This window comes from Leucoraja erinacea, chromosome 29, assembly GCF_028641065.1.
Source record: "Leucoraja erinacea ecotype New England chromosome 29, Leri_hhj_1, whole genome shotgun sequence".
NCBI lineage: Eukaryota > Metazoa > Chordata > Chondrichthyes > Rajiformes > Rajidae > Leucoraja > Leucoraja erinaceus.
Window position 1 is genome coordinate 5172393 of NC_073405.1, and position 17987 is coordinate 5190379.

The 17987-nt window shown below is 44.2% G+C and overlaps 1 protein-coding gene across 1 annotated transcript in view; it reads left to right on the plus strand.

Annotated features, from left to right (window-relative positions):
• Positions 1 to 9178, plus strand: part of ell (elongation factor RNA polymerase II) — a 91784-nt gene extending 82606 nt beyond the window's left edge. The window contains exons 7-12 of the mRNA XM_055658396.1: positions 840 to 933; positions 2453 to 2987; positions 4926 to 4992; positions 6101 to 6272; positions 7168 to 7212; positions 8900 to 9178. Coding sequence (XP_055514371.1) covers positions 840 to 933; positions 2453 to 2987; positions 4926 to 4992; positions 6101 to 6272; positions 7168 to 7212; positions 8900 to 9004 — 1018 coding nt within the window. The 3' untranslated portion in view covers positions 9005 to 9178. The remainder of the gene's footprint in view (positions 1 to 839; positions 934 to 2452; positions 2988 to 4925; positions 4993 to 6100; positions 6273 to 7167; positions 7213 to 8899) is intronic.
• The last annotated feature ends 8809 nt before the right edge of the window (positions 9179 to 17987 follow it).

A 17987-nucleotide genomic window follows, 5' to 3' on the forward strand; every position in this document is an offset into this window, starting at 1 on the left:
TGGAGGAGTAGACCTCACAGCCCTCGACAACAGCACATTGAACTGGCTACAGGGCCTGGAGGGCGTCACATAACCTCTGCTGCCTCAAACACAAGTAGACCAAAATTATTTTACCATTGAACCAGTCGTTCAATTCCACATTATCATCTATATCTCATTTCCCTTATCCCTAACCAGTCTAAAGGAGGGTCACCCATTCCTTCTCTTCGGAGATGCTGCCTGCCCCACCGAGTGACTCCAGCTTTTTGTGTCTATCTTCAGTTTAAACCAGCATCTGCAGTTCCTTCATACACATTCAATTCAGGCACTCAGGTTTGTCTCAGCGCTCCCATTTACCTATCGCCTTGCCTTCATATAATGGCAGCATTTTAGGAATAGGTTTGATCTTCCTGAGGGTGTCGGAGGTTATGGAGAGAAGGCAGGAGAATGGGGTTCGGAGCGAGAGATAGATCAGCCATGATTGAATGACAGAGTAGACTTGTTGGGCCAAATAGCTTAATTCTGTTCCTATCACTTATGATCTTATGTGTAGGAAGGAACTGCAGATGCTGGTTTAAACCTAAGATAGACACAAAATGTTGGAGTGACTCAACAGGACAGGCAGCATCTCTGGAGAGAAGGAATTAGTGACGTTTCGGGTTGAGAGCCGTCTTCAAACTCCGTCTCTTATGATCCTGTTTGGGAGCCTAACTAGTGCGATCAAATGAGGAATGTCCACTGGCATAACAGCCAGTATAACTGTTTTCCCTTCTGTATTTTACATGCTGACAATGCAGCAAAAATAATTTGTCCCTGCTGTATAGACCTGAACTATTTATTCTCCTCTCTTGATTCCACAGGAAATCCTGTCAGCTACACAATGCTGGTGGGGGCACCGGGGAGACACCTTCATCGAGTCCAAAGGACAGTGCAACTTCAGCCTCCCCGCCACAGGTATGATCCCTGTTGTGGTTTAGTGCCCTTCTCTGTCATTCTTGGTGTTCAGTCGAGGCCAAGTTTCCTTCTCTGCTGCAGTGACAGCCAGCCCCCTCCCCTGCTGGTGGATAGTGAACTGATCATGCCTTAAAATGTTGGTACGGCCAGTAATTAGTATAAGCTCAACTTCATAACAGGCATTCCTGCCGATAAAACTCATGAGACAATTCAGAGGCACTGTGTATTTTATTTGTTTGCTTAATTAATGATGGATTAATATGCAGTCCTTTACCCTGTGAGCTATTCTTTAATGACTTTGTCACTGTAAGCTACAATAATTATTCACCGTGCCAAGTTAAATAACTTCCTTTCTTTTAAATCATGTCTCCTAATAATTTCACGCTAAGCTTTGAAATTAGGGCAGTTCCCAGTGAAGAAGAAAAATCTATTCAGTAGTATAATGGTCGAATGGTGTCTAATAAACTAGTGTTGAAGGTAGACACAAAATGCTGTCCCGCTGGGTTACTCCATCATTTTGTGTCTATCTTCAGTGTATAACTAGCCAGGGCCGGCCTTAGGAGGTGCGGGGCCCAATTGGGAACAGTTTTGGTGAGCCCCAGGTTCCCAGCCAAGTTCTGTAGAATCATAAAAATATAAATAAAATCTATTATAGACTTTATATCTGTATGGTAGAATAGAAAGTAATCAAAATGTGTGCTTAAAAAGTGCCTGCGAATAAATGGATCAAACAGATCTAAGCTACATTTTTAAATAAAATTGCACACATGTAAGCCTACAAGTAACAAAATGTGTAGATCACCTCTGAAAAGTACATAGTTACAATAACACTTGTTTTAGTGACTGAAATGAAAAAAAAGTAATTTAATTAACTAGATCCTAGAAAACCAATAACTTGGCAAAAAACAGTCCAAGCATTAAATTTTGGGCTTCAGCCCCATCCTACCCTTTGGGCTTCTACCCCATGCTAACTTAGCTGTGTGTGTGTGTTAGTTGTCTGTGCGTTATGTGTGTGGGAGGGAAGGAGGAAGGGAGGGAGAGGAAGGAGGGAGGGAAGGGAAGGGAAGGAGAGAAGGGAGTGAGGGAAAGAGAGGGCCAATGGCAGGAGCGGGTGTGAGCTGAGGCCGAGGTTTGTATTGTTCACCGTGTCTCCCCGGGGGGGCGAGGCGGGACTGTATGCGTGAAGCGCGGCGACTGGAGGGGCGGGAGTGCTGCCTCGGGACCGTGAGGGAATGACCCACCTTTCCCTCTCCACCTTCTCCATTCACCCCTCATACCCCCCCCTCCCTGTCTACCCCTTTCTTCCTTCTCCTCTACACTCCACCCCTCTCTCCACCTACCACCCGGGGTAGATCAACCCGAACCGAGAGTAGATTACTCTAGCGCTGGGCTCAATTGGGAATAATTGGTCCAATTGGCTTAAGGCCGGCCCTGTAACCAGCATCTGGAATTCCTTCCTGCACAAACTAAATGTTGAGTTGTACCTGTAGCAAAGTAACAAGGTGTTTCCTCCCTCCAGAAACGGCCACTGCCCAATGATTTCATCGATCCGCTGGCTAATAAAAAACCCCGAATATCTCTTCTGACTAGTCGAGTGCCTCCCACTTTGAATGGGAGGTTAAAACCTTCCAATGGGAAAGAGGCAGCAGCTGCCACCGTTGATGCGGCCACCCCAGAGTCCGGAGGCTCGTCGTCCACCGTGCCATCGTCCACTGTGCCGTCGTCCACCGTGCCAGCGCTGGGGGAAGCCCAGCGAGCTCACCAACCTCTCTCTGACGTCAGCAACGACTCTAGCCAGAATGGCAGAGATTGCGATGGCCCCAGCGCCCCGGAGCGGCCCGGCTGTCCGGTTCCTCTGCACCCGCCCAATCCCAGCGTGGCCAGCGCCCCTTCATCTCACCTGAGGTCGAGAAAAAAGTCTAAAAAGCACAAAGACAAGGAGCGAACGCGGGAGAAGGAAGGTGGTGAGGAGGACTGTGGAGAACGAGAGAGAGATTCCAAGTGTCTTCAGAGCTGTAGGGAGCAGAAGAAAGATTCCGCACAGAAGCCTTCAGGTTGGCCACGATCCCTCTTTCATAGATATTGTTGTTTCAATTTTTCAGTAATTCCATTTACTCTGTATCCTAAACGCCACCATTCCCAGTTATTATATTTTCATCAACATTTTTGAGCAATTTATTTCTTTAGAACCCTCTTAGCCACACCTCACCACATGCCTGTAGCTCAGAAATATGTATCATCCTGCAGTTAAGGGCTTGAGGGCAATGAAGAGCAGCCTTCCTTGGTTCTGTTGCCTCAAGCGAGTGCTCTACCTGCAAAAAATCCACATTTGTTCATTCTCAGAATGTGATTTAGTGCATTGCCCAGCTTTTACAATTTATTACAATTTCATAGTAATTCATACAACTTCGTAGTTGTGGCTGTTTGACAAGATAATAATAGCTTGCTGTCAATCTCAGATTAGTTTGGTGGTTGGAATGTTAATCAAGTGCTACATTGTTCTGAGCGGTTTTGAGTTCCTTCAGTGTTGCTGAAACTATTGTTATTGAGCCTAGTGGTGGGGTCGGCACGGACTCGGTGGGCCAAAGGGCCTGATTCCACACTGTATCTCTCCAAAGGAGGTGAGTCGCTCCTTGCAGGATACCCAAGTTCTGATGTGCGCTTGTAGCCACCGTATTTAAGTGGCTGCAGAAGGGTCCCAACCAATCATAATCATACTTCATTAGCCAAGAATATTGCAATATACAAGGAGGTTGATTTGCCAAACAGTCATACCAATAAAAAGCAACAAAACACACAAAATGCATTTTAACATAAACATCCACCACGGTGACTCCTCCACATCCACAAAAAAAAAAAGTTCCCTTTGTTGTCCCGCAGTCGGGGGCCACAAGCCTTCCATTGACAGGGCGATTTTGGCTCCCGTGGCTGGCGGTGTTTGGGCCCTCGCGTTGGGGCGATCAAGCTCCTACAACGGGGAGGGGGGAATCTCAGCTCCCCCACGCCAGGCTATCTGAGCCTGGGTCGGGGCTGGTCGAAACCTTCTGTGTCGTTTGGAGCTCCCGCCATCGGTCTCTACCCGAGACTGCGAGCTCCTCAATGGTGAAATCCGCAGGCCGCGGTTGGAGCGTCGATCCCAGGCAAGGGATCAGCTCTGATGGTAAGTCCACGTCCCCACGGTGATCAGTCAGTCCCAAGCAAGGCCACGATCCGGAAAACAATCGCATCTCCAGCAAGGTAACAGATTGAAAAAAAGTTTCCCCCGACCCCCTCCGCCACCCCCCACATAAAACAAACCAGAGAACATTAACACATACTTTTAAAACACACTAAAAATAACAAAAAAAGACGAAAAGACAGACTGTTGGCGAGGCTGCCATCATGCAGCTCCCCCTGGTGGCAGAATGTCACCTATCATTGTTCTGCGGAGGTGTTGCCTGACCCACTTTGGTAAACCATTATCTGCAGCTCCTTGTGTGTCCAAGGGTATTAGCGGTGGAGTCAACAATTGTTTTATGATCTGAGACACTGTGCATGGATCTTAACCGTGTGTGCAATCAACACTGAATTTCTCCACCTGACATCAAAAGAGGGAAATCATTAATGTGATAGCTGCAGATATTTGGCTGTGTAACATTATTCTTCAGCAGTATTCCAAGTGAGAGCTGATTGATCTTTTGTATGGGGTATGACTTGATGGGTGTCAGATCAGCCATGATCCATTGAATGGTGGAACAAGCATGAAGAGTTGAGTGGTCTGCTACGATCAGCAGGTAATGGTTATGCTCATGTTTGACAATGTCCTGGGATCCACAGTGTACAGATGCATGATAAAGGGAATAACTATACAGGAATATCTAAGGGTGCTGGTGAGAGTTGGGAGTGTGTTTGGGGTGGGGGGGAGGAAGAATTTTGAAGGCTCCGGCTGCGATCAGTATTGTTTTCAGTTGTTGCTTTTTCATTGTTATATACATCAGCTTGTCTCGTTGTAGGTTTGAACGGGATGTGCAACAGCTCCAGTGTTCCGACTCCAGCATCGGACGCGCCTGATTACTTACTGTAAGTAAAAGCTATGAAAGAAGCTCCAGGCTACACCTCCCCTCTACTCTTTTACTTCTTCTCCTTTGTAATCCGTGTCATCCGGTGAGTAGTTTGTCAGCATCAAAAAATGGTCCTAGTCTTTCTGGGTCCTATGACGATAGATAGGTCCTCAGCTGTGCAACTTACTCATCAAGACAGGCTTGATTTCTGTCCCATTCCTCTGATTTTCTGACTATCGAAGATTGACAAGATCTTTGAGATCTGATGGTTCAATAACTCAAAAGTTAGAAGTCCACATGTATCAACCGAAGCTTATTAGGCGTCACATCTGCCTCAGAAACATGTGGCTTCAAGCCCTACTCCAGAGATCTACACACAAATATCCAAACTGATAATTCTCTGCAGTGCTCAGAGAGTCTGTATGGTTGGAAGTAAGCTTTCCAGAGACTATGCATCTGCCTCCTCGTCATTGTAAGTAATCTCATGGCGTTATTCCAAATAAGAGCAAGGGTCTTCATGAGTTCATAAGTTATGGCAGGAGAATTAGGCCATTCGACCCTTCAAGTCTATTCCGCCATTCAAACATGGCTGATATATCTTTCCCTCTCAACCCCATTCTCCTGCCCTCTCCCCATAAACCCACGACGCCCTTACTAATCAAGAATCTATCAATCTCCGCCTTAAAAATATACATTGACTTGGCCTCGACGGCCTTCTGCGGCAATTAATTCCAGATTCATCACCCTCCGAATAAATAAATTCCTCCTTGTTTCCTTTCTAAAGGTATGTCCTTTTATCCTGAGGCGATGGCCTCTGGTGCTAGATCCAGGCCTTTCACTATTCGGTTAGTTTCAATGAGGTTTCCCCTCTTTCTAAACTCCTGGGGACGGTATTTTATCCTCTAATCAATATCTGCAAGAGACTACGTGGTTCACATTGTTTGTGGACCGTGTGCGCAAATATGCTTAGCTTTGTCGCTATATGACAACCAGTCACCAAGTACCTACAGTAGCTGGATGGCATTGCATACTTTTATATTGATGATGATGATATAGAATAAGACTGGTAATGCTTTATCTATTGGACTGCCTAATTAAGTGTTGTCTGGTTTGGATGTCTCCCTCAGTAAATATGCAGCGATTACATCGCAGGAGCAGAGGCAAGGTTACAAAACTGATTTCAACGCAGAATATAATGAGTACAGAGACCTGCACTCCAGGATAGAGAGCATCACCAGGCGGTTCACACAGCTGGACGCTGAGCTGAAACAACTCTCGCCAGGGACTGCCAACTACAAGGTACAGGAGCATCTGCATTGCTTTTGGTAAAATATTTCCACTGCACATTCCTCCCATATTTTCATCTGCCAAGCCCTATCTCCTTCGTGTATTTGCGCAGCAAGGCAGGGCAGAGCCGTGGGTGGATGAGCAAAGCTTTTTCCAGAGTCTGTACCCACTCTTTCAACAGTCCTACCTATTCAACCAACCCCCAGTCGTGTAATAATCCCCTACCCCACTTACAATATTTTCCGTTGCTGAACTGAACGTCGCTGAACTGAGATCAGTAATTAGAGTGGTTGTACAGTGTGGAAACCAGTCCCTTAGCCCAACTTGCCCACACCGACCATCATGTCCCATCTACACTAGTCCCACTTGCTTGCGTGGAGCCCACATCCCTTTAAATCTGTCCTATTCATGTAGCTGTCTATTTGCTTCTTGAATGATATTCCTTGCCTCAACTACCTCCTCTGGCAGCTGATTCCATTCACCCACCAACTTTGCGTGGAACAGTTACCCCTCAGATTCATATAAAATGCACCAGGGAATAGAATCCCAGCCTGCTCAATGTCTCCCTATAGCTCTGCCACCTTAACCCTGCCACCTTGTGTAGACTCTCAGCAATGCTGTTGGAAGTTTGAGAGGTGTAAGTCAGTCTACACAGCATAGCAGAGTGATCGGTTTCTAACTGAATGAGCAAGTCCAATTATACTTTGAAGATAGACACAAAAACCGGTAGTAACTCAGCGGGTCAGACAGCATAGGTGATGTTTTGGGTCCAAACCCTCCTTCAGACTCGTAGAGTTTATTCTGTGTTGGCGAGTTGTCACTTGTTCAGAGTTTCTTTTTGTAATGTTTGCCATACCCTTTTAATGAAACCGTTTACTGACTCTTTCCATATGACTTTTTCCTGTAGAATATCCACGATCAGATTTTACAGGAATATCGTAACATTAAAAAGGTAAGAGTTTGAACAACAATGGCACTAACATTATGCAAATACCTGGTGGGTGGTGGAAGTAATTTTTTACTCAACCATTAGGGTGCAAACACTAAATATCTTCGAGTCAATTTGTTGTCACTGCCTTCGCACTTTGCTGGGAGTTGTAGTCACTTGGATTTGCAACAATGAAGAATTTAGCTGATTCTTTGCGAGAGTTAACCAAAATGGATCCCATTGTTTGTTGTCTGCATCATTCACAAAGTTCCATTGCCACTGTCCTGCTGACTAGTTTTAGAGATACAGTGTGGAAATAGGCCCATCAGCCCACCGAGTCCACGCCGACCAGCGATCGCCATACACTATCCTACAAACTAGAGACAATTTACAATTTTTCCCGTAGACAAATTAACCTTCATACACTTATGTCCTTGGAGTGGGGAAACCCACAAGGTCATGGGGAAAACATTCAAACTCTGTACAGGCAGCACCCACAGTCAGGATGTATCTCTGGTCTCTGGCACTCTAAGGCAGTATATCTACCGCTGTGCCACTGTACTGCCCAAATGTCAAACAAGTTTAATTATTAACAGGTGCTTTCAAACAATAACATAACAAATTATATGCAATAATCAATACGATAAATTAATATTGGGTAACCAGACCATAATTGTGCAAAACTGAAGTACATAGTACAAACAAAATATTGTCTGTAGTCGAGTGTTGCTGTGCTAGTGTTGTAGTTACGGTGGTGCAGTGTGGTTCACGAGCCTGTTGGTTGCTGGGTAGAAACTGTGGCATGGTGGCGCAGTGGTACAGTTGACCAGAGACCAGGCTTCGATCTTAGTTACGGATGCTGTCTGTACGGAGTTTGTATGTTCTGCCCGTGACCGCGTGGGTTTTCTCCGAGAACTTCGGCTTCTTCCCACACTCCAAGACGTACAGGTTTGTAGGTTAATTGACTTGGTATAAATGTAAAAATTGTCCCTAGTGTGGGATCGTGCTAATGTGCAGGGATCGCTGGTCGGTGCAGACTCGGTGGGCCGAAGGGCCTGTTTCTGCGCTGTGCCTCTAAACTAAACTGTTTCTGAACGTGGAGCTCATGGTTCTCAGGCCTATGTACCTCCTTCCCGATGGTGGCAGCAAGATGAGAGCGTGGCCAAGGTGGTGTGGGGCTTTGATGATATTAGCTCTGAGACGCAGTTCCCATGGATCCCTTCAATGGTGGGGAGGTCAACTCCGTGATGGATCGGGCAGTGGCCACCACTTTATGTAACCTTTTTAGTTCCTGGGCGTTCGAGTTATCGAGTCACAAGATGCAACCAGTCGATATGCTCTCCACTGTATATCTGTGGAAGTTCAAAAGAGTGTTCGGCGACATCGAATCTTCTCAATCTCTTGGGAACTAGTGGCATTGATGGCTTTCTTTGTGATTGCATCAATGTGCTGGGTGGGATTTTCAAAGATATGCACGTCCTGGAACTTGAAGCTGTTGACTCTCTCCACTGCTGTCAGTCAGTGAAGACCAATTGATGGATCCTTGACTTTCCATCCCTCTAGCCATGCATCAGTCCCAAACTAACCCCACCACCCCCTACTTCTCTCAAGTAATATGTCAATCATAAACAGCAATGTCAATGAAATGTTGTGTTTTAAACTGCTACCGTGACAGGATCTGAAGGCATTGTTTTTTGTGTTTTTTATGCAGACGAATCCCAACTACAGCCAAGAGAAATATCGTTGTGAATATCTGCACAACAAACTGGCTCACATTAAGAAACTAATAGCAGAATATGACCAGAAGCAATTATAATCCTGGCATTAGCCCAGCTTTACCGATTTGAGAGGGAGAGACGGCAAGCAATTGCATTTAATTGTGTTTCCAGCTTCTCCTGCGTGTCTGCTTCAAGAAGATGAAACTGCAGCAACTGAGACCAGCACTAACCTTAATAAATAGAGAAAAATGTGGGAATAGGAGGGGGAGGGGGGGGGGGGGGGGGAAGAGGGGCGGGGAGCCCCGGTCAGTAAGCGTCTAGTGAGGAGAGATTAGTGTTCTAAAGGACAAAGGCTTTAAAAAAAATAATGGAAGCAATATTCAGGACTTGCTGTTCATTGTATCCCCCCCCAGCTCTTCAGACTTTCATTGTTTATCCCTCCCACCACCTGCTATGTGTCGAGCTCTTCATACCTGCTGTCCATTGAGCTCCCCCACACCTGACTTCTCAGACATCTTCCTGGATATTTTTGCTGCTGCTCTTTATTTGCATCCTTCACTGCGCCAAGACACGGTTAAAATATTAGCTGTAAATTGTGCCAACCAGAGAAACAATTAGTGGGTTGGCGCATGTGTCCTGTTGCCCTGGTGGTTGGGTGCCCCTTGCATGCAAGCTACATTACCTGCCAAAAACAGGGAGTTCAGGAGCAGTCACTTTCAGCTAGTTCACAGGGTCCGAGATCCAGCCTGCTTAGCCTGAGGGTTGTCCACGGGACCTGGTCACTCCCAAGATGTCCAGTCACCTGTTAATGACCAAAGTTGCATCAGCTTTTCAGGGTCTGCTTGCTGACTGTAAGCCTGAAGTTCAGAGAACCCTGCTACTAATTCTAAAGCTCACTGGCGATGGGATACCTGGCTCACTCATCAAGTGTTATCTACTGGCATCAAAGCAATGGTGTCGCCTCCAGTATCAGTATTCACGGCTCTGATCCCACCCACTATCCAACCATCGTTGGAATTGATGGAATTGCCATTAACTGATTGTTTTGTAATTCATTTTGTCATGAATCAGTGCTTCAAAGATAGATATCAGGACCCGTGCTCTGTGAAAGTGTTTTTTCAAGTTATCTTGGGTGTAATCAGAAACCTCATTAGTGCCCGTGTGGGTCATTTTCATCCCTATTTCGTGTATTTATGGCTCGGTGCTTGGGTCTTCAGTAAGAAGTCTTGTTTTTTTTCTCCCCTCCCTGCTCGGTTCTGGCAGACAGTGAGACGGCTGGTTACATCAATAACCTGAGCCTAAAATCCTAGGTACTTCCACCTGTCCTTCAAGGCCTGATATTGAACTGTAACTTCCTTATTTACCCGCTACGGGCAGCACATGGCTGCCGTCTCATGTCTCTGTTGATGCGGCTCCTGTTCTACACTGGATCCTAGCATCTGACACTTTTTTCCCCCTCATTATCTGCATCTTGCTTTCCCTATATCTCTCCTCAAGGTAGAAGCACTGACAAAGAGAAAATCTGACTTAATTTAAATGTCTGAAAGGTTATTTTTGTTTCACTGTAATGAGCACTCTGCGAGAGGACGAGTACAGTTTTGACAGTTTGATGAAATGATGAACTGTTCAAGATCTGAATTGAATTAAGTGTTAGATCCTTATCAGTCTCCACCCCACCCCCATTTCAGTTTATGCTCCCTTTTATACCCAAACTAATCTAAACTTGTATAATGGACTAAAAGGGCAATTCAATATATATTTTATTTAACGAGCAGCACCTTAAACAAACAATTTAACAAATAATTTCACATTTCTATTTAAGCCTTGCATTTTCAGCTGCTTTATGAATGATGTACACTTCTCTGAGTCCCAGACTTGTCCACTCGTGCACGTAGCACACACTATCCCATTGAAGAATATTTATTTGAGGTGTGAAGCCTCCAGTGTAACGTTTTTATTATTAGAACAAAGATATGTTCCGATTGTATGCTTTATTGTAGAAAGCGATCCAAGGGCCTCCATCTGTTATTATTTTCAGCACTAGCTGGTCCTCTTACCAAATATCACACTGATCAATATGTTTAGGAGATGGGGTTCCATGCTGTGACTGAGGAAATAGTTATCATCTGGATATCATTGTGTAGTCTATTTTCTAAAGTTATGGATTCCCACCAGCATTTAGACATTTCGCTGGTCAGTCAGAGGGGAAAGTAGATTCCTTGGTTTCCCGCCGCATTCACTGCTCTGTGACTGTTTCTCATTTCAAGTCAGCACTGGGAATGATGGATTTGTTGTGATAAAAGGGGCAGGATATCATTAAGGCTGTTATTTACAGACAATGGACTGTCTTCAATGGTTTAATGAGGTCTAATGATCCTGTCTTCCACAATCTTTATTTTAAGTAAAGTTTATTTGAAATGAAAGCTGGTAATTGCTTACTCAGCAAGATTCAGATTTGAGGTTTTAATTTCTTCCTCCTCTGCTGGATGAAATGTAAGAGCACGTTCCTCCTCTTCCTGACGCAGCCACATTGAAGTAGACCTAGATGTAGAATCAAAGAACTGCAGATGCTGGTTATACCAATGATAGACACAAAGTGTTGGAGTAACTCAGCGGGTCAGGCAGCATCTCTGGAGAGAAGGAATGGGTGCCGTTTCGGGTTGGGTCCCTAATAGGGTCCTTCTCTCCAGAGATGCTGCCTGTCCTGCTGAATTACTCCAGCTTTTTAGGTCCGGTAGCATCTCTGGAGAAGAAAGGTGAGTGACGTTTCGGGTTGGATCCCTTCTTCTGCCTGATGATGGGTCCTGACGTGAAACGCCACCTTTTTCACCTGAGATACTGCCTGACCCGCTGAGTTACTCCAGCACTTTGTGTCTATCTTTTAAGAAGATCTGGGTTCTGTTCATTGACTGTGCAGCATAGGATTCTATATTCAAGATTGATAGCAAAGATTGGGAACATGTTTAAACTGCAGAAACCAGCCCAAACTGTGCAGCAAACAAATTTGGACTGCGCCTTATACCAGGAAGCTGGAGAAGTGGTTTCCAGATTCATGGTGTCATTGCCTCAGCTGTAAAGGGAGGGGATTGGCAATGGGAGTTCACAGTGAAACACCACATCGTTATTTTTGTCCAAATGCAGATGATACTGGTTATCAACTCGGAGAGAAAATTAACATCCGACTGGCCCTTTAACTTCTGACACAAGCTCAATTACTTGCATTTTCCATATCTGATGTACCATCACCTTCAATATTATTGTTCAGAGAGCCTTGCTTTGAATGTTGCTGGCAGGGCTCCTACTATTGTGGGGAAAAAGACCAGCTTTAAAACAGTTTCTGCATTTTAGACTGGTAAAGGGCTAAGCCCGCCCAAACCTAAGAGAATGGTCGATTTTCTAATCCTGATTACCAAATCTTCATGTGTAGGAAGGAACTGCAGAAGCTGGTTTAAACAGAAGATAGACACAAAAAGCTGGAGTAACTCAGCAGAACAGGCAGCACCTCTGGAGTTACTCCAGCTTTTTGTTTCTATCTACTGAACCATCATGTCTCATGGGCTCAAATCAGCTAGGCTCTGGTTGGTACAGCTTGCTGGTCAGCTGCTCCAATGATTATCAATCAAACAGATGCCCGCTGGTCATAATGCTCTTTAATAACAAGATGTGGCAGTTGGGTCCATGTAGTAGCTTGTTTCCACCCTAGCATGAACCTCCTGCAGCATAATACTGGATCCAGACTGTAAACATCAACTTGTGTACAAAAGGAAAGGTGAACTAAACTTGGCTCATGGCCAGTTTAACAGTAAATAATGGTAGCTGAATGGAATAAACGTCAACCCTGGCCGAATGAATACAAGTTGTGGAAAACTAATATTGCATTTGGAACATTTTCCAGCCTCATCACAAATCAAAGAGTGTGGATACCGTAAAATGTATCTCATAATCATAGGTTTAAACCTCAACAACTCTGTCGGTGAATACTTTAGATGCAAGAAATAACCATTAAACAGAAACCAGCTTCGAGTGCTTTCATATACCCTGAGATGATAACATTGAAAACCTCAAAATATTTCAGCTTAAGTCCGAACGGCTGATGCTCAATGCTTTCCTTAAAGGGTAAAAGACCACTTGCTGATTCAATAATATTTTTTAAGATTGGAAACATCACATTTTGTATACTTGAATTGCAAGTCTTTCTTTCCCAACAATATACTTCCCAATAGCAGATGGATTTCTGGAACTGTTTACATACTGCACAGAGTACTAATTGTCACCAAGAATGTACTGTCCCAACATTGGGACTGAGTTCTGTGCATCTCCCAGATTGCTCCGTAGCACCTTCTCGGAGCAAGCCCTCACATTGTTTTCAGCTTCTGTGACATTTTTATTTTTTCTACATTTATGGCAACAGCAGCTGAAGCAGCAAGTTTGTTTATTCTATATTAAGTGTTACCGTACTCCCAGGTATTATATGAAGGTCTGAAGTTCTACGTAAATGAAGCCTTAATTTTCAATTTATTAAATGGCTATTTTGAATTGAAAAGGGGTTAGTTAACAACACAGGTTTGTGTTGTAAATGGCAATTTGCACGTGCTTTATATTTAAGCCTTTGAGGTACTGGTGTGATTTTTGCATTGCACACGATAAATGATAAAGTAATTTGTTGGGAGAAAGACCTCCTGATTATGACGCTATCCCATATTTTATTTCCACTAGTTTCTAACTCTCGAGTTCACTTTCTCAAATGTTGTATCAATCTCCTTCCTCCCTCCAACTTCTACACTTTACATCCTTGTTCAAAATACTATTTTGTACAAAGGTTGTGGCGGTGCTAGTTTTTATTTGCACCCTTTTTTAGTTCTCTGCATGGTTTTGTAATGAACAAGGTGAAATGAGGCAGAAATGTGTTCCCCTCAGAATGTAATAAAACTCCCCTCAGGATCCCTGACTATGTCTACCTGTTGTGAAAATAAGCTCTCTACTGTTGTAGATAGCAGGTTTAAATTGTCTTCCCCACCTCCCCTTCTATTCATCTATCCTCCTCCCAAATATTCCTGATGTTTTCTATTAGCCAACATCAAATTTAGTTAGTTGGTAGTATTTTTCGTTCCCCCCCCCTCCCCCCTCCTGTATCCACAAGTCAGAAGATGATGGGTGTGAGTTGCTTTCTCTGTTTGGCCTGTGCCATTTAATGCAAGGTAGCCACATAGTTGATGATTACATAGTTGATGATTTATTCGGGTGGTCCGTGCGGACATGAATAGCCCTGCAGTGCAGTTCACCCAAAGCAGATCACCTCACTGAATTTTGGGGGATTACAAATTGGCTATGTTCTCTGCCTATGTTCTGTATTTACATGGAAGGAATCAAACGTGTATTAAGGCATAAAGCTAAAGGTGCTGCGTCCCCATTTAATCATGTGCCTGATGACTAGTATAATCCTCTGTATTTACTTCCCTTCCTATTATGCATCTGCAGGGGTAAAACTCTTCCTGCCTGATCTCAGCGAATGTCACTGCACCTTCCAAGGCCTGTACTCCAGGTAAACACTGGAGGGATTAATTGCAACAAATTAATGTGAATCTTCCTTACTTTCCTGGTCAAGCTATCACTTGGCAGAGAGGGTGCAGTTCTTTGTGACTGTCATCTGGAGCTCAAGGGCAAGAGTGTTGGGGACACACCATATCCGAAAGAAAGACAGGCCAACAGTTTGGGGATGCAAAGGACTAACCGCATCTTTCAGACAGTGACTGACCTCTCTTACTGCGACACGTCCTATATTATTTCACAGATCCATGTCCATTTCTATCTTGCGCCATCCCAGTGTTCAACTAGATTTCTGCTTTATTTAATGGTCCAGGATTCTGAGCAGTGAGCTTGTGTTCTTCTGCCTTGCTACCTGTTGCCAAGTCTGTTCACAGTATTACAAATACCAGTCCCTGTTGGGTCTAAAAAAAACTTATGAATTTAACAATCTGAATTTTTTTGAACCTTCTGCAGTTTAAATAAAACTATTTTTTTGAGAACAGTATATTATAAATGTCAGATTAAAACATTTCTACATTGTGTAATATTTTTGAGTGAACTTGTATAGGTAAGGAACTGATCATGAAGTTGTAAATATTGAGGAAGACAAGCTAGGAAGATTGTAGAACTACCAAATATTTAATGATTATGTATAAATATTGCCACTTGCTTGTGTTTTTATTTCCTGGCTCATAACAATTGAATTATTCAAACATTCTTCATGGTATTGCGTAGAGTGATTAGAACAGGAGGGGGTCAGAAAAAAGGCTGCTTATACCTGTTCCACCAATTAACTAGATCATGACTGTCTTGAACCTTCACTTACCCACGGTTTGCACAATCCACAGCGCCCTTTACACTAAGTAGACTTTGGAGATACAGCCCTTCGATCACTGAGTCTGCACCGACCAGCACAGTTCCACTGATGCTAATTAACCTACAAGCCTCTGCGGCTTCGGAGTGTGGGAGGAAACCCATGCGGTCACTGGAAGAACGTGCAAACACCGTGCGGATGGCACCCATGGTCAGGATCGAACCTGGTCTCTGGCACTGTAAGGCAGCAATTCTAGCACTGTGCTACTGTAAACCAACAAAGAATCATCAGTGTAATTTCTGATAATTTTTCCCAAATGATTCCCTAATCACAATAGTTTTTTGGTGGAGAGAATTCTAGATTTTCTCTGAATTTGGTTACTTCAGATGGGCTCTGATCGGGCTTTCTATAATTTACTTCCAGCCATTTGTGTAGGGAAGGGCATCGTGATATATCTGGTGAACGGGCTTGCTCGTTTCAGTTTGTATTGTATTCTGAGCTCCACTTCTATCCCATCTCTGCAGTTGAAATAGATTATTTCTAATCTTTTCTTTTATTGATCTTTAAAATCCATGGAATCCTCCCTAATCTCCTGAGCCAAAATGAATACAATTTATACAAACTTTTCATAATCAATGCATCTGCATGGTCCATGGTCATCTCTTCCAAAACAAATCTCCTCCTTGAGATCCATTTATTCTATTTCAGGCCTGCACTGAAGGCTGATACTTAATTTGCCTGTTAATGATCCAGTCCATGTGCATTGGTATATAAGTATCTCTGAGCCTAAATTTCTCCTTTCTCATTCCTACCTGCTATTCAGTGCACTATTCCTGATTTGGGATGAATCAGATAAATTGGGTTCAGTACATGGGGATGTCCTACACTGCAGGGAACTGCAGATGCTGATTTACACCAAAGACAGGCACAAAATGCTGGAGTAACTCAGAGGGTCAGGCAGCATCTCTATAGAAAATAAATAGGTGACATATCGGTTTGAGACCTTCATCAAACTACATGACTTTCATCAGTGTCTATCCTACACAATGCTTCAGTTAATGAGTGAAGGGAAGTCCACGCGTTATGGGATCATGCTGAACAGTGCGAGTACCCACTGTGAATAACAGCCACCCTTTGTTCCCTCCATTATCATTTGCTTACATATGTCAAGAATAATGAGGATCTGATAGCAAAATTTCTTATCTATCTATCTATTAATATATAAAAGTCAAATCCGTCCGCCATCCGACCGCCTGCAGTACGGATCCCTTCCTGCCTTTCGATTCGTTCCCGCCGTGCAATGTCACCATGCCCGATGCTCGCGGACGTCCAATCGGAATGGATTCATTTGCATGTACGGCTCCCGGCCGCGTTTCTTACTTTGATTCTCCGCAACTCCGAAACCGGACGCAGAATCGCCGACGTCTTTTCCATTTCGGTAGAGATTTCGCTTTTCTTTCTAAGTATCCGCTCCCCATACATTTCGTCGTGTTTAAGTACTTTTTTTAAATCAAATCCTACACCCCCCCACCACCTCAATATTTCAAAAAGAAACTGGATTCTAACCCATAGAAACAGCCCCAGCCCCCTGGTGAATGTTCCATCGTGTGATGTCATAATGCCCAATGCTCAAATACATTGTTGCCATAGAGAACGCTCAACGATTATTCAAATTCTTCACTAACTGTCATTCTGGTTTTGCTTGTGAAGTGAAAAGTCCTGAATTGCATTTGTCTGATGCAGGAAGATTGTTCCAGATGTTGGGGAAGTCCAGGACACGCGGGACACAGTTTAAGGATAAAGGGGAAATCCTTTAGTGCTGAGATGAGGAAAACATTTTTCACACAGATAGTGGTGAGTCTCTGGAATTCTCCGCCACAGAAGGTAGTTGAGGCCAGTTCATTGGCTATATTTAAGAGGGAGTTAGATGTGGCCCTTGTGGCTAAAGGGATCAGGGGGTATGGAGAGAAGGCAGGTACAGGATATTGAGCTGGATGATCTGCCATGATTATATTGAATGGCGGTGCAGGCTCGAAGGGCCGAATGGCCTACTCCTGCACTTAATTTCTATGTGTCCCTCTCCTCACCCTCTGCCACCCATCCCTCTCTCCCCCACCCCCTTCCCTCTCTACCACCACCCCCTTCATTATTCGCAAACGCCGTTGGGGAAACAGATGTCACAATGCCCAATGCTCAAAGGCATTGTTGCCATAGAGGGAGTACAGAGAAGGTTCACCAATGGACAGAGTACAGAGGAGATTTACTAGAATGTTGCCAGGGTTTCATCAACTAAGTTACAGAGAAAGGTTGAACAAGTTAGGGCTTTATTCTTTGGCGCGCAGAAGGTTAAGGGGGGACTTGATAGAGGTCTTTAAAATGATGAGAGGGATAGACAGAGTTGACGTGGATAAGCTTTTCCCACTGAGAGGAGGGAAGATGCAAACAAGGGGACATGACTTGAGAATTAAGGGACAGAAGTTTAGGGGTAACATGAGGGGGAACTTCTTTACTCAGAGAGTGGTAGCTGTGTGGAATGAGCTTCCAGTGAAGGTGGTGGAGGCAGGTTCGTTTTTATAATTTAAAAATAAATTGGATAGTTATATGGACGGGAAAGGAATGGAAGGTTATGGTCTGAGCGCAGGTATATGGGACTAGGGGAGAATACGTGTTCGGCACGGACTAGAAGGGTTGAGATGGCCTGTTTCCGTGCTGTAATTGTTATATGGTTAAGGTTCACCAGA